The sequence below is a fragment of the Artemia sp. Qi Xiang Cuo genome, chromosome 8 (genome assembly GCF_049724085.1).
Source record: "Artemia sp. Qi Xiang Cuo chromosome 8, ASM4972408v1, whole genome shotgun sequence".
NCBI lineage: Eukaryota > Metazoa > Arthropoda > Branchiopoda > Anostraca > Artemiidae > Artemia > Artemia sp. Qi Xiang Cuo.
The window spans coordinates 43066652-43084565 of NC_142801.1; the positions used below are offsets into that span (position 1 = coordinate 43066652).

At 36.6% G+C, this 17914-nt stretch overlaps 1 protein-coding gene across 3 annotated transcripts in view; it reads right to left on the reverse strand.

Moving 5' to 3' along the window:
- The window catches only part of Snx6 (sorting nexin 6), a 103490-nt gene extending 86141 nt beyond the window's left edge, over positions 1-17349 (reverse strand). For all 3 annotated transcript variants that reach the window (XM_089093459.1, XM_089093458.1, XM_089093460.1), the window contains exon 1: positions 17237-17349. In XM_089093459.1, coding sequence (XP_088949585.1) covers positions 17237-17239 — 3 coding nt within the window. In that variant the 5' untranslated portion in view covers positions 17240-17349. The remainder of the gene's footprint in view (positions 1-17236) is intronic.
- Positions 17350-17914: the final 565 nt, after the last annotated feature.

The following is a 17914-nucleotide window of genomic DNA, read 5'->3' on the forward strand; positions in this document are numbered from 1 at the left end:
TTTTGAGAGTCAATAGAGATTGGAGGGCACCTAGCCCATCCCCCCCCCTCCACGCCCTTTTTTTTCAAACCCACCTGATAAGAACTTTGAGATAGCCATTTTTTTAGAAAATTCGAAAACCATATACCAAGAACGATATACCATATACCAAGAGCAAATAACAAAAACTCTGGGGTCAACACAGCCCCCCGGGGCCCAAATGCAGGCGTTGTAAGTTATGCCCTGGGGGAATATATGGTTCTTATAGAAGGGATGCTCATAAAAACTTCAGAGAGGGCTAATTTGATTGGAAACTGAAAGTTCTAGTGCAGTTTTTGAGAGTCAAAAGAGATTCAAGGGTAACTAGCCTCCCCCCCTCCACGCCCATTTTTCCCAAATGCATCCGATAAAAATTTTAATACAGCCATTAAGTTAAAAATTGTTTAAATGTCAGATAACAAAAACTCAGGTGTCGACAAAACCCCCCAAGATCCGGGGCCAGATGTTCTAAGCTATGCACTGTGGCAGAAATGGTTTATATGAAATTGGATGCTCATATAAACTTCAGACAGGACTCATTTGATTGGAAATTGAAAGTTTGAGTTCACTTTTTCAAAGTCAAAAGAGAACCGAGAGCAACTAGCCCCCCCCCCCCCAATGCCTTCTTTCTCCAAACCCATCTGATGAAAATTTTGAGACGGACATTTTGTTGAAATAAAATAGTTCAAAAGTCGGATAACAAAAACTCAGCTGTCGACACAACCCCCTAGGGCCCAGGGGAAGGCTATCTAATTTATGCTCTAAGGGAATGCATTGTTCTAATTAAAGAAATACTCGTATAAACTTCATAGAGGGCTCATTTGATTGGAAATCTAAAGGTCTAGTTCACTTTTTAAGAGTCAAGAGATTTAAGGGCAACTAGCGCCCCCATGCCCTTTTTTGCCCAAACCCATCCACTACAAATTTTGAGATAGCCAGTTTTTTAAAAATTGTTCAAAAATTAGATAACAAAAACTCCGGTTTCAACACAACCCCCCAGGGTCCAGGGGGTAGGTGTTGTAAGTGATGTCTTGTGGGCGTGTCCTGGGATGCTCGTATAAACTTCAGAGAGGGCTCATTTGATTAGAAATTGAAAGTTCTAGTTCACTTTTTAAGAGTCAAAAGATATCCAAGGGCAACTAGCCCCCCCCCCCCACACTCTTTTTCCCCAAACCTATCCGATGAAATTTTTAAAATAGCCATTTTATTAAAAATAATTCAAAGGTCAGATAAAAAAAAACTCCTGTGTCGACGCAACCCCCCAAGGCCCGGAGGCAGGCGTTGTAAGTAATGCTCCGGGGCATATATGGTTTTTATGGAAGGGATGCTTGTTTAAATTTGGGAGAGGGTTCATTTGATTTGAAATTGAAAGTTCTCGTTCACTTTTTAAGAGTAAAAAGAGATCAGAGGGCAACTACCCCTCCCATCCACGCCCTTTTTTCACGCCCTTTTTTCTCAGATTCGCCACTAATGCTGCAGTACATATCCTCCCTCCACTTTCCCCGACCCCCACGACCAGCACAAGATGCTCAATCTCATATTTGAACCAAGCTCTATTCTAATAGCCCCGGGCATCGTGCTATTCAATTGCTCGTAATTTTGAATGGATTTTGACTCTGTAAGATTTGATTTGTTGTACTAAACTTCTAATATACGTGATTTATTGAAATACTGTTTATGATTTTATTTATTAAATTGATTTGTTTGTGGGTTCATCAGTTTATCATAGGCAGCGCAATCACGCTGCCTAAGTAAAGAACGATGTTGGCACAAACGTATAATTTTGTTTTTGTTTTTCTTTAGACCAGGGCATTTTGTATCAAAGGAGTTGTCGTAGAAACTGCGAAAAGGGCTCATTCGATTGGAAATTGGAGTGGCTTGGCCCTTTTTAATAGTCGAAAGTGATTGGAAGGCAACTAAAACCCCTTCTACCCCACAATTTCCCGAAACACATCTAATCAATATTTTAAGATAGCCAATTTATTCATTGTAGTTGATATACAAATATAAATTATGCTTTTGATGAAGACACTCCCCCACACCTAATATGTCAAGAGTTTTAAGCTAGACTATAGGGAAATGTAAGGCTTTTACTTAAAATGCTTTCATAGAAGTCTGAAAAAAGGCTCGTTCAATTGGAAATTCAAAGGGCTAGTGCACTTTTTAATGCTCGAAAGTGATTGGAGGGCAACTAACCCCCCTCTCACGCCCACCTTTTCCCCAAACACATCCAATAAAAATTTTGAGATAGCCATTTTGTTCAACGTAGTTGAAAGTTCTGGAAATTAGGTCTTTGAGGATGACAACCCCTCAACAGCCCTCAGAACAAGGGTTGTAAATTATGTCCTAAGGGCGTACGACGTTTTTATAGAAAGTGTTGTCGCAGAAACTTCAAAAAGGACTCATTCGATTGGAAGTTGAAATGACTCGTGCCTGTTGGGGTTCCACCCCTGTTTCTTTTCCTTTCATATAAATGACCTGTTTTTGTTTTCTTAATTACATTTGCTTATAGTATAATTTTAAACGACAGGTTAAATTCTCGTTGCTAAGTTAGAGGCGTCACAATAAGTAAGCTTTGAAGTAAGTTCTATTTTTGTACTTACTGGTTTGGAGTCATTGAAAGATCAAGCTAAGAGGTAGAATTGGTTTTGAATGGGGATTGGGATGATTGATGGGCCAAGCGAAGGTCCACCCCTATGAACAGTTGCTGTACCTATTATTATTATATTTTTTTAGTCTGCGTTTAGACCCCGTTCGGGGAGATTATGTCGGATCATTGTGACCCTTTTGGAAGAATACAAGTAAGGTATTTTCTACAAACTGTGTACTAGTTTCCGTAACCCAGGCAGGGTAGGAACAGAGCTACGAGGTACCGTCGTTATTATATTGACAGGGAGGTTTGTTACCTCCAAGGAGAGAGTTAGAGATTTTCTAGCCGTAACCCAAAGCGGGTACACTCTGCTTTAGAAAGTGGCCATTTGACCACTCGATCGCGTTATCATACCCTGGGACAGGGTATACTAAATCAGGAAGTACCAAACCCGATATTCGCAGAACCGGTGTGACAGACGCGGGCATCACATTATAATTTGGGGCTGGGGCTTTCCCCTCCAATAAGTGGTGACACCCGTATATTACCACGCCAATGGTGTTGTGGCCTACCGGTATAACACTGGTGGCTATATACCACGAACATTGGTGGCAGCAACAAAAGGTCCTATCAGTAAATCTGATAGATACGGAACCGTTGGAATAAGAGCGGGAATCCCACTAACATTTTGGCCGACAAGGGGTTCTCCCCCTCGAGTAAGTGGCATAACAACCTTTTTGCGCCATTTTTGCACCAATAAGTGGTGAACCCCGTACTTACACCCAATAAGTGGTGGCAGCAAGAAAAGGAGCTATCAGTAAACCTGATAGTAAAAGAATTCCGCGTTTTCGAAGAGACAAGTAATTTAGCCTACAAGAGTAGCCTATTGTGGTTACATATAAAGAAAAAAAATACGGAATCAATTAATAGAATTATGAAGATCTATTATGGGCTGTGCCTTCTTAGATCATAATTGGAAAATTTACGAATCAATATATAGCGCAACTAATTAGTGTGCAAAAATATAAAACTTATTGACACGCAGCAATTTTTCGCGAGAGACCGGAAGCTACATGGATAAAAGAATTTTCATTTAGACTGAAGAGGTAATTTCAGTTAACGAAATTTTGAAATTATATCGGACAGAAATAATACTAACTCAAGACCAAGAAGGGCGAGTAAAGCCCATAGAAAAAGTAGGAAAATAGAAAAAAAGGTTAATATGGAGGCCTTTGAGAGAGAGAGCACCGAGAAAATGTAGGGGAGTTGAGGATAAAAGAAAATATAATTATACAACAAACACAATCAGAAAACGAATTAAGAGGATATAAAAACAGAGAGAGTCATAGTAGGCCAAGTAGCACCAGTAGTAGAAGCTCAATTTCCAGCAGGGGCTCGCGAAAAAGTACCCAAATAGATATGACACAACAACTATTAAATTTCATTGAGAATGAAAAATTAGCCAGACAACGAAAAGAAGAGGAAAATAGAAAAGAAAGAGAGAGAGATAGACAAGAAAGAGAGAAAGATAGACAAGAAAGAGAGAAAGAGGATAGCTAGAGAGCAAAGAGAAGAGAATATTAGAATAGATAGAGAACGAAAGGAAGAGGCTGATAGGATAGCCAGAGAACGAAAAGAGGAGGAAGATAGAATAGAAAGAGAAAGAGAGGATAGCCAGAGAACGAAAGGAGGAAGAAGATAGAGAACAAAGAGAAAGAGATAGAGTAGCCAAAGAAAAAAAGGAGGAGACAGACAGAGAGGAAAGAAAATTCATAATGGAAATGATTGCAGGGAGAAATTCCCAAGAGCCTCAGAAATCGTCTACAATAGAGGTAATGCAGGCAGTAAACCTTCAACCATTGAAAGAAAATGAAGATGTACATGTAGACATGTACAATTTTTAAAAAACGGCAGAATTAAGCGGATTGCCGAGAGAAAATTGGGTTACAAAAATACTACTCCTCCTGAACTACAAAGGAGAAATTGTATATAAATCATTACCGATGCGCTACTCAAGAGATTTTAAAAGACTAAAACTATCCATTTTGGAAAAGCTTGAACTCTCCCCGGGCACTTTCAACTTAGGTTAAGAACGAAAGAAAATGAGACAACGAAACATATAAAGAATATGGGTACAAATTGAAAGATATGTGTTTAAAATGGCTAGAGTTAGAAAACTATAGAGTTTTAGAAAACCCGGAAGAAATAAAAGAAAAGATAAAGGAAATAATAGATGAAACAGCAATGGAACAATTTTTAGAAAATACCCACAGAGAATTGAAAATATGTTTGAAAGAAAAGAACCCCAAAACAAGCGAAGAAATGGCAGAAATTGCAAATAGGTGGGCCGAAATAAGAGAAGAAATTGAGGAGACAGACATATTTCAATGTAGAGAGTATAAAAAAATAGGCACTATAACCCAGCGCAAAGAGAATTATCTTGCTATAATTATGGTACCACGGGGCATTTTGCAAGAAACTGCCCCAGTAAACATGACCAAAAACCATATAAAACGACAGCCTGGGCCATGACCCATAATAAGAAAAAAAGTTACCCATTTGCAGAGTCGCATAAAATATACGGAAAATTGTACGGGAATTAGTCGAAATGGCAATTGATTCCTGCAGTGACCAAATCTAAGTGCGAACTGGCCTAATTAATAGAACGGAGATAGACCATAAAAATAAGATTACAACATTATGTTATTATGGAGACAAGCACCCATGCCCGTCTGCTTGGGTAAGAATAGAAATTGCAAAGAAGGACGGTCCAGAGAAAAACGATAAAAGTAGGCTTAGTACCTATGCTAGCACTGGATGTTTTAGTAGGAGGAGAATTTGGAGATATCGGAAATCTCCTATCGTTAAAAGTGACTTCTTTAACAGTGGGAAAATTACAAAATTTCACTACGACGGAAAAATATAATACTCCGTTAACTACGGGGGGAGGTGGACCAGCCCATAAAACAAATTGGGAGGCTGTGCCACCCTGTCGGAAAAACGAAATACTTGATACTCGTGTTCAAAATGTTGATAATCCACAAAAATGGGATGCGGAAGTAAACAGACCACATAATATTGAAAATAAGACGCGCAAAAATGATTTTTCGGGAAAATTTCCAGAAAATGGAAAAATTGAGAACACCTTTAACGAATGTGAGACGCCGAAAAAAATTTGCCAAAAGGAAACACTGATTGTACCAAAGAAAAATGAGACGAAATTTATTGTACGCGCTTTTCCTCGCAAAGTTCGGGAAATTTTAGTACAATATGAAAAACCAAATGTCAGAGTTGATAACAAACTATTTGTTTCGGCGGTAAGAATAAAGAAAACTAAAAGAGAGAAAAGAAATATTAAACGGAGCTACAATGAAGTTATGCAGTCAAAGATGGTGGATACTGGAGTCCAAATAAGATTTAACGATGATTTAGTATTTTGCGCGAATGACAAAATCGAGAAAAGTAGAGATGTAAAGAGGAGTGTAAAAACGAGACAAAATTTGGAGATTCAGCCTGCAGTGGCGAAAAAAAAAATGTTGGATTGGCTGTGCCTTGATAACATAAATAATAGGGAGAAAAATGAAATGTTAGATGGGCTCTGCCTTGATAACATAAATAACACGGGGAAAAAGAGGTCAAAGACCCATGGGGAATAAACAAGACGGTCACAAAATAAAGATAAATGACCTACAATAGGTTGGGGGATAGTTGGGAGATATGGAATGTCGAGTCCGATTGGAAAAACTTGGAAAGGAATCTGAGATTAGTATTATCAATTCAAAAGATATGTCGATCCTTTATGAGGGGGAGGAATCCCTTGGGGAAGATCCCCAGCGGGAAGTCGCGAAAGATAGCCCTTTTCCTCAATGCACAACGGGTGGACAATTTGTGACCCCTTTACCGAAGTTTTGTCTCTCGGATCTGGAGTCTTTTGGGGATACTCTCTCCCAGTCGCTTCATACTTCACCCAAACCTTTGTCCAGTAACCCTATTAAAAGTTGTTATTCTTCATGGGAACCGACAATTATTTCCGGCAAATTGTATTCAGTGGGAGATGTATCCAAGTTTCATCTTCAATTAGCATCAACGCATATTCTTCATTTAATTGTCCCAGGGGAGGGAACCCAGATAAAAGGCGATTCATGGTTCACTAAAAATTTTACTTCATTCCCAGTACCCTTATCGTTTTCATAGGCCTTTGCGTTTTCGGCCTTAGATTATTTGAAATTATGCCAAAGGACAATTTATTTTTTTATTGAGATATGGGGTTGTTTCCACAGATGGAAATTAAGAGGCTAGTGCAGCCAATTTTTCATGATGGCTGGAATCATCATATGTGTCAGAAACTCATTCCCTGCTCCTCTCAAATTTAAATTCGTGAAAGCGAGAAAATTTTTTGTAGCACAATCATTGTCTGCGAATCTTGCGGACTTCAACTTTGAAAGCCCAATGTGTAATCCACACGATTTGGACCATGGCGGTTCTACGGTAGAGATGTGTCGATAAAGACCAATCTTAAGCTAAGCGGTGGAAGTATTAGCACCTACGCTGGTGAAAGAGAGAGGGCAAATGGATTTTGTAAGGTTGAAGTTATGTGTTTATATTCGTAAGGGTGGACAAAGGTAGCGCGTTCGCAGTCATTTTTCTTACGAGGGGAGGTGTTGGGGTTCCACCCCTGTTTATTTTCCTTTCTGATAAATGACTTTTTTTCCTTTTCTTAATTACATTTGCTTACAGTATAATTTCAAAAGACAGGTTAAATTCTCGTTGCTAAGTTAGAGGCCTCGCAATACGTAAGCTTTGAAGTAAGTTCTATTTTTGTACTTCCTGGTTTGGAGTCATTGAAAGATAAAGCTAAGAGGTAGAACTGGTTTTGAATGGGGATTGGGAGGATTGGCTGGGCCAAGCGAAAGTCCACCCCTATGAACAGTTGATGTACCTATTATTATTATATTTTTTTAGTCTGCGTTTAGACCCCTTTCGGGGAGATATATTTATGTGGGAATATTGTGACCCTTTTGGAACAATACAAGTAAGGTATTTTCTACAAACTGTGTACTAGTTTCCGTAACCCAGGCAGGGTAGGAATAGAGCTACGAGGTACCATCATTATTATATTGACAGGGAGGTTTGTTACCTCCAAGGAGAGAGTTAGAGATTTTCTAGCCGTAACCCAAGGCGGGTACACTTGGCTTTAGAAATTGGCCATTTGACCACTCGATCGCATTATCATACCCTGGGACAGGGTATACTGTAGATCAGGTAGTACCAAACCCGATATTTGCAGAACCGGTGTGGTAGACGCGGGAATCATATTATAATTTGGGGCCAGAGCTTTCCCCTCCCATAAGTGGTGACATCCATATATTACCACGCCAATGGAGTTGTGGCCTACCGGTATAACACTGGTGGCTAAATACCACGAACATTGGTGTTAGCAATAAAAGGTCCTATTAGTAAATCTGAGTGTGATAGATACGGAACCGGTCGAGTAAGAGCGGGTCTCTCACTAACATTTGGACCGACAAGGGGTTCTCCCCCTCGAGTAAGTGGCATAGCAACCTTTTTGCGCCATTTTTGGACCGATAAGTGGTGACCCTGTACTTACCTCCCAATAGTGCCCTTTCTAATAGTCCAAAGTTATTGGAAGGCAACTAACACCCCTTCCATACCCACCATTTCCTCAAACACATCCAATCAAAATTTTGAGATAGCCGTTTTGTTCCACGCAGTTGAAAGTTCTGGAAATTATACCTTTGAGCAGGACACTCCACTCCCCCCATAGTTTTCAGTCCAAGGGTTATAAGTTATGCCCTGGGGCATTTAAGGTTTTTATTGAAATCTTTGTCGTAGAAACTTGAAACAGGGCTCATTTAATTGGAAATTCAAAGAGCTAGTGCCCTTTTTAATAGTCAGAAGTGATTTGAGGGCAACCAACCTCTCACAACCACCTTATCCCCAAACAAATCCAATCAAAATTTTTAGATAGCCATTTTATTCAACATAGTTGAAAACTTAGAAAATTTGGTCTTTAAAGACGACAACCCTTCTCCCCCCCCCCCCCAGCCCTCAGAGCAAGTGTTTTAAGTTATGCCCTGGGGGCATATAAGGTTTTTTATAGAAAGTGATGTTGTAGAAACTTTAAAAAGGGCTCATTCCATTGGAAATTGAAAGGGCTAGTGCCCTTACTAATAGTCGAAAGTGATTGAAGGGCAACTAACCCCCCTTCCACGCCCACCATTTCTTCAAACACATCCAACCAAAATTTTGAGAAAGCCATTTTGTTCAATGTAGTTGAAAATTCTGGAAATTAGGTCTTTGAGGATGACAACCCCCTCACAGCCCTCAGGGTAGGGGTTTTAATTTATGCCCTGGGGGCATATAAGGTGCTTATAGTAAGTGTTGTCGTAGAAAGTCAAAAAGGGCTCATTTGATTGGAAATCGAAAGGCCTAGTGCCCTTTTTAATAGTCGAAAATAATTGGAAGGCTTGACATTTTTTATAGTAAAGACCGATGGAAAACGGCTCAATCAATTGAAAATAGAAACGGCTGATGCCCTTTTTAATAGTCGAAAGTGATTGGAGGGCAACTAATCCCCTCCCACGCACACCCTTCCATTTGCCCATTATGTTTAAAAACTAAATGTTGCCCTAAGATTAAATCAAAATGCGCTGTGTTAATGCTAATTCCCAATAAGGTATCTCAGCAGTATCCCAAGAACGACTGAGGGTATTATGTTCAAACTTTCGGGGCTACTTTTGCTCTTAAAATTTAACCAAATCAAAAAAGCGTAAGTGTATCCAAGCTATCAATGAAAGTAAACATAGCTTTTTGCAAATGGTATCAAGTTTTCCATTTCAGGTCAACTAGAGGAGGTATGAAACTAAATTAAACACTACTATTTGTGTCCAGATTTTTAAAAGGGTGTATGTTGTTAAAAATTGCTGAAAATTTTTCTCCAGCATACAAATAGCAGGCCAAACTATGAAGTCTTAAAAAAATAAAAGATTTAAAGTATTATTTTCTTTTTCCCTCAAAAGACTATGCCAATATATAACAAACAGAAGTTAATTAAAAAAAAACTTTTTCCACAAAATAAGCTTTTCAAAGAAAATTAAAGAACTCCATTAAACCGAAAATGAGCAAAAAATAAAACCTAATAATCTACCAAACGTAACACTACCACAAATCAGCATCGACAAATAAATGAAACTCAAAACGAACAGAAATTACAATAAATAATCGCGTCAAATTCAAAATGAGCAGAAATTAACGTAAGTCGGGCTCAAAACCCATATGCCTTCCCAAGTCCAGAACATAATTTGCACTTTACTGAAAAAAATATCAATGTTTTTACTTTTATAACTTTAATAAATCAAATAATATTAACATTTTGATTACTAAATATCAGTATATGTATATTAAACTGACAATTCACATTCATTTGTATTTTTTTCAGTAAAGTGCAACTTATGTTCTGACCTTGGGAAGGGGGTGCATACTGGAAGGGAAATTTGACTCGTAGAGTTTAAAAATTACCTTCTCCTTTGTACTTTAGAAAATCAAGCGAATTATATAAAAACTACAAAAAAGTTTTTCTCGTGTAAATTAGGGTATGGGGGGGGGGGTATATTGTTTATGTCTATAAGTTCCTTCATAAGCAAAGCTCGGTCTCCTATCGCTGCATGAAAAACAATAGAAAAGAGAATGGGTTAGTATTGTTGCACAAAATTTCTAAACTGTGAGAAAATTATACATATTTTGTTTAAATTCACTTTACTCTATTCTCAGCAGGCATTTAGTACATCATACTGGTGCAGAGATAAATGTCTCACAAGTAGCGTTGGTGTTGTGTGAAATGCGACTTATTGCAGTCATAATTCTTATCACATTTTATGTCAATTCTTTTTTTGGAGTTGGTTAATAGAAATTTTTAGAAAAGCTAAAATAGCAAGAAGTCAGTGTGGTATTATACATAGGCAGTTTTACATTTATGGGTTAGTATGTAAATCCAAAACGTAAGGAATAGGATGCTATCAGTGCTTATTAGGCATTTCAAAGATAAATAAGAGATTAAAGATTAAACGTAAGGAATAGGATGCTATCAGCACTTATTAGGCATTTCAAAGACAAATAAGAGATTCGTAATTTCAATTAAATACTGGAAATAAAAATAAAAACAATCAAATGATTCCTGGAGTGGATCCCTCTCTATCAAATTCCATGGCCAAACTACAACCGATGCGACTTAAAATGTGACTTATTGCAGTCATAATTCTTATCACATTTTATGTCAATTCTTTTTTTGGAGTTGGTTAATAGAAATTTTTAGAAAAGCTAAAATAGCAAGAAGTCAGTGTGGTATTATACATAGGCAGTTTTACATTTATGGGTTAGTATGTGGATCCAAAACGTAAAGAATAGGATGCTATCAGCGCTTATTAGGCATTTCAAAGATAAATAAGAGATTCGTAATTTCAATTAAATACTGGAAATAAAAATAAAAACAATTAAATGATTCCTGGAGTGGATCCCTCTCTACCAGATTCCATGGCCAAACTACAACTGATTTGACCAATCTATTTATAAATTAAAAAACTTTTTCCACAAAATAAGTTTTTCAAAAAAAGTAATTAAACCAAAAATGAACAAAAATAGAATAAAATAATCTACCAAGCATACAACTACCACAAATCAGAAGCAATAAATAAATGAAACCCAAAACAAACAGAAATTAAAATAAATAACAGAGTCAAACTCAAAACGAGCCGAAATTAATATGAGTAGGGTTCTAAACCCCATGCTTTCTAAAGGCCAGAACATGATTTTTACTTTACTGAAAAAAATTCCAAGGGATTTACTGAAAACATGTGCATTGTCAGTTTAATATACATATGCTGATATTTATTCCTTAAAATCCTAATTAATTTTTTATTTCTTAAAGTTATAAAAGTGAAAACATTTACAAGACACAGAACAGAACAGAAATTGATTTATGTTCGTTTTATATTGAAATTGTCTTTTTAAGGGAGAAAGACTGAGCCTCTTCTGAAGTTAAACAAGTATCCCTTTTATAAGAATCTTAGATACCCCCTGAGCGAAACATAAAACCCTTGATACTAATCTATAAGGTTTGTTTCAAAGCCAAAAGCCTGGTTACATAATATTTAGACTATCTTGAATAGAATGACTGTCTCAAATTTTAATTAAATGCGTTTTAGGATAATGCGACGTGTATGTGTGTGTGTGTGGAAGGGGGGGGGGGTAGCTTCCCTCTGATAACTTTGACTCTTAAAAACAGCAATAGAGCATCTAATTAATAAAATTTTTAAGGAATAAATACCAGCATATGTATATTAAACTGACAATGCACATTCATTTGAATTTTTTTCAGCATGGTAAAAATTATATTCTGGCTTTTAGAAAGCATAGGGGTTTTGAACCCTACTCACATTAATTTCTGCTCATTTTGAGTTTGACTTAGTTATTTATTGTAATTTCTGTTCGTTTTGGGTTTCATTTATTTATCGTTACTGATTTGCGGTAGTTTCATGCTTTGCAGATTATTTGATTTTATTTTTGCTCATTTTTTGTTTAATGGAGTTCTTAACTTAAAAAAAAAACTGATTTTGTGGAAAAAACTTTTTTAATTAATTTCTGTTCATTTTATATTGACATAGTCTTTTCAGGGAAGAAGGAAATAATACTTTAAATCTTTTTGTTTTTTTTAGACTTTATAGTTTGGTCTCCTATTTGTATGCTGAAGAAATCTGGACACAAACAGTAGTGTTTAATTTCGTTTCCTACCTCCTCTAGTTGACCTGAAATAGAAAACTTATACCATTTGCAAAAAAAAATCTGTTTACTTTCTTTGATAGCTTGGATAAGCAGAAGTAGCCCCAAAAGTTAGACTTTTGCCCCAAAACTTTCTGTATAAACCTTATATGTCCCCAGGGCATAGCTTACAACCCTTGCACCAAGGGCTGTGAAGGGGTTATCATCCTAAAAAAAACTAATTTCCAGAACTTTCAACTATGTTGAACAAAATGGATATATCAAAATTTGATTGGATGTGTTAGGAAAAATGGTGGGTGTGAGAGGGGTGTTAGTTGCTCTCCAATCACTTTCAACTATTAAAAAAGACACTAGCCCTTTCAATTTCCAATTGAATGAGCCCTTTTGAAATTTCTATGACAACATTTTCCATAAAAACCTTATATGACCCTAGGGTATAGCTTACAACCCTTGCTCTGGGGGCTGTGGAGGGGTTTGTCATTCTCAAAGAAATAGTTTCCAAAGCTGTCAACTACGTTGAACAAAATAGCTATCTCAAAATTTTGATTGAATATGTTTGGGAAAATAATAGGCATGAGAGGGGGGTTAGTTGCCCTCCAATCAGTTTTGACTATTCAAAAGGGCACTAAACCTTTCAGTTTCTAATCAAATGAGCCCTTTTTGAAGTTTTTACAACAACAATTTCTAAAGAAACCTTACATGCCCCCAGGGAATAACTTTCAACCCTTGCCCTGAGGGTTGTGGGGGTAGGGGGTTGTCATCCTCAAAGACCTAATTTCCAGAACATTAAACTACATTAAACCAAATCTCCAAATTTTGATTTGATGTGTTTGGGGAAATGGTGGGCGTGAGAGGGTTGTGGATATAAGTTATACCCCAGGGCATAACTTACAACCCTTACCCTGAGGGCTGTGGGGTGGGTGTCATCCTCAAAGACCTAAATTCTATACTTTCAATTACATTGAAAAAATGACTATCTTAAAATTTTGATTGGATGTGTTTGGGGAAATGGTAGGCACAAGAGGGGGTTAGTTGCCCTCCAATCACTTTCTACAATTAAAGGGGGCACTAGCCCCCAATTTCCAATTGAATGAGCCCTTTTTGAACTTTCTACAACAACCCTTTCTATAAAAACCTTATATGCCCCCAGGATATAACTCACAACCCTTACCCTGAGGGCTGTGGGAGGGGGGGGGGGGGTGTCATCCTCAAAGACATAACTTTCAGAACTTTCAACTACATGGATTAAAGTGGCCATCTCAGAATTTTGACTGTATGTGTTTGGGGAAATGGTGGGTATGAGAGGGGGGTTAGTTGCCCTCCATTCACTTTTGACTATTAAAAAGGCACTAGCCCTTTCAATTTCCAATAAAATAAGCCCTTAATGAACTTTCTGCAACAACCCTTTCTACAAAACCTTACCCTGAGGGCTGTGGGGGTTGTCATCCTCAAAAACCTAATTTCCAGAACTTTCAGCTACATTGAGCAAAATAGCTATCTCAAAATTTTGATTGGATGTGGTTGAGGAAATGGTGGGCATGAAAGGGGGGTTAGTAGCCCTTTGATCACTTTCTACTATTAAAAATGGCACTAGTGCTCAATTTACAATTGAATTATCCCTTTTTGAACTTTCTACAACCCTTTCTATAAAAACCTTATATGCCCCCAGGGCATAACTTACAACCCTTACCCTGAGGGAGGGGGGGGTTCATCATCCTCAAAGATATAAATTCCAGAACTTTCAACTACATTGAACAAAATGGCTATCTTAAAATTTTAATATATGTCTTTGGGGAAATGGTGGGTGTGTGAGGGGGGTTAGTTGCCCTCCAATCACTTTCAACTATTAAAAGGGCACTAGCCCTTTCAATTTCCAATTTAATGAGCCCTTTACAAACTTTCTACAACAACCGTTTCAACAAAACCTTATATGCCCCCACATATTGCATCACCCCCTCCCCTGATGAATATATACATGGCTAGTGGAAAGAATTACAGGAGGCAGGGGACATTCACCCCCCTCCCCAATTAAAAAAAATCATTTTTTGGTGTATTTTCATTAAAAAATGCACATTTTGGTATATTCATTTAAAACTGTGAAAAACAAAGATTGGTCAACTAACGCTTTCATTAGTTGCTGCCACTAGATACAGCCCACTATAAATATTCATTCTTTGTTAGAATAGCACAACTCTTTTCTTCCTGCTGATTGATTAGAGTCTGATGTAAAATAATAAAGAATAAAAGAGTTCCTCCATTGAAAATATATTTTGAATGTATACTTATCCATCAGAATAGGAGCAGGGGGAGGGGGTAAAGTGAAGCAACACATTTTTAGAAAACCCTAAAAAGAATACATTTTTTTTCTATAACATGCAGCATGTTTCTATTAATTAGATTTTAATGTTTCCTTCAATTGCATTCATCATTTTAATATCATTTCCAATGATTAAATTTGTTTAACTAATCTTTATTCTTTTGCAATGAGGCTGTTAGCAGGTTAAGAATACAAACACACAGGAACACAAAGAAATGAAATTACATGCAATGAGAAAAACAATGGAGAAATGATATAGGGCTACATCTGGCACAATCAGGTGGGGGGGGCTGCCACCCCTCCTAAATTTTTTGGCATTTGGTAAAAAATTTTGCAAAATTGGCCAAAATTTCGCAAAATTCTTTATTTCTGCAGAAAATTTGACATAAATCAGGTAGCAATTTGGTAAAATTTAAAAAAGATTGCCCCCCAGTAAAATGAGCCTTGGGGTGGCCCTGGTGGAAGCACTCTCAAAACTGAGATAATAATAATTTTTCTGCATACTAGGGTAAAAGACCCCTTTTCTTTGGTATTCTGGAAAAATAGAGATGGGTTTTTGTCCACCACTATTTCACTAGAGCATGATGCAATGTGAGAGTAGTTTCAAGAGGCCTGCCACCTTTGTCAAATTTCTAGCAAAATGTTTTGACTACCAATTGAAAAGAAAAAAATATATTTAATATTTGTAATTTATAGAATAGATATCAAGGGATAAAAGCTACATTTTTAGAATCAGAATAAAATCAGCTTTCTGTTAATATGTGGATAAAACTAAAAAAAAAATTAAGTAGTATGTTTACCTTGTCCCTATGTCATTTGTGGAATATTATACATACTGACCATCATTTTTTGGGGTAAAATTCTACTTTAGCTACTTTTGGCTATCTTGAAAAGGGGTTAGATTAGGAAAATTGAACTTTCAGGGATGGTTCTACAGGCTAAAGTATGTCCTAGGAAGGTGTTTTGAAGTACCTACCTCTACTCCTCCTTCTAGAGGGTCCTGAAATTTGCCTACATGACAGGTCTATACTTATTGAAATTTTGACAAAACAACATTTAACCTCAATTTTCAGATATCAGTTTCTTCTTCTCTGGCTTTAGTTTTGAAAATGCAATTCTTGTTATTTAAGTAGCATTTTAAGCCATATCAATGTTTTTTTTCAAAATTTAGGAAATGTGTTGGAATATCTTTAAAACCTTATAAATTGGGATTGAACAAAGTTGTGAAGCTGAAAACAATTTTGTTGTACTTCATTTAAGCAGAAGATCTAATTTGCAAGGTTTCACTTTAATAGCACACAGATTTTTAAAGGTCATCAAAGGTCAAGACCCTTTACAGAGAGGAGTAGAGGTAGATACTTCAAAATACCTTCCCAGGGCATACTTTAGCCTGTTGACTCATTCCTGAAAGTTTCATTTTTCCTAACCCCTTTCCAAGATAGCCAAAATTAGCTAAAGTAGAATTTACCTTTTTTATATCTGATTTATTGGTAATTTTTTTTGCAAATCATATTATTGACTTACAAATGAAGTAAACATACCACTTGATGCCTTTTTTATGCTCTTTCTAAATATAATAACAATTTTTGTTGGAAATGAATTTTACCCCCACCCCTATATATACCAATTCAGGGTATACCTTTGCACATTAGGGGGGGGGGGATTTTATTTCTGATGTAAATGAGAGGTAAGTTTAAACTTTACCCCCACCCCCCTAATGTGCAAATATATACCCTGAATTGGTGTATAGTCTATAGGGGTGGGGGTAAAATTCATTTCTGACAAAAATGATTATTATATTAGGGAAGAGCATAAAAAAGGCATTGATTGGTATGTTTATTTTATTTGTAAGTCAATAATATGATTTGTGAAAAATTTACCAATTGATCTTCAAGCATACAATTAAAATTAGTCTCTGAACCATTCCAAAAAGTGGTAACATTAAAAATGTTGAAGGTTGCACTTCCTGAGATTGATAGACCCTAGGTTAAAGTTCTATGAAATCATATTATTGAGTTAGGACTAAAGTGAATACACCATTCGATGCCTTTTTTATACTGATTATGAATATAATAAGCATTTCTATTGGAAATGAATTTCATCCCCCTCCTCCCCCTACATAGGCTATACCTAACCCAACCTAAACTAACCTAACCTAAACCCTGAATTGGCATATATAGGGGGGGGGCTGAAATACATTTCCGATAGAAATGCTTATTATATTCGTAATCAGCATAAAAAAAGGCATTGAATGGTGTATTCACTTTTGTCCTAACTCAATAATATGATTTCATAGAACTTTACTGGCCCTAGACCCTAGCTTATTGCTTAAAAAAGTTCTGCCGCCTGATTTTCCCAAGCTTCTGCCAGTGCATCTGGACCAAAATAAGACAAATGGACAAGACAATACTTAGGTCTAGGCTGCATTTTCAGCTTAAACCTAGGTAATAAATAAAGGCAACTTTATAATTTGATCAAGTTCATAAGAATTTTGGCACAAAAATAACTTTTAGTACCATTTCCAATTGACCAATTTATGATAGTATTATCAAAGAGCAGAGAAGAAACTACATCCACCAGAATAATGTGTCAAGAAATTCAAATTCATTAATTTTGGATTGCCTCCTACCAGCAATGATGGAAGTATTTATCAGTTTTGAATATACACGATATACATTTTATTAAAGCAATCAAACTTGAAATAGTAACTCATTTATATTATAAAGGAGTCAGGTTATACATACTGCGTGAAACTACAACAGGCAAAATATATTCGTATAAAAAGTTTGCATGTGCAGAATCATAGCTTGCACGGAAGCCCCATGTGATGTATCTTAAATCAGTATGCCTGAAACGAATAAATATAATGAAGAGTTTAGCTTATATGTCCAGAGGTTTGTCAGCAGAACTCCTTATTCAATATTATACAAAATATATTATGCCTAAAGTGGAATACTGCTCAACAATATATAGAACGGCTTGCCATTCCCCAATTGTGAGATTGGATGTAATCCAAAATTCAGCCATAAAGATAGCATTTGAAGCAAGGAGAACTACATCTGTTAGCTTTATGTTATCAGAAAGTGGTCTATTAGACTGAGAAACAAAAAGAAAAATGAGAATAATCAATTATGTGCAGAAGATTTGGATTAAAGAAAAACAACCACCCAGTTAAGTCGAAAATTATTAATCCT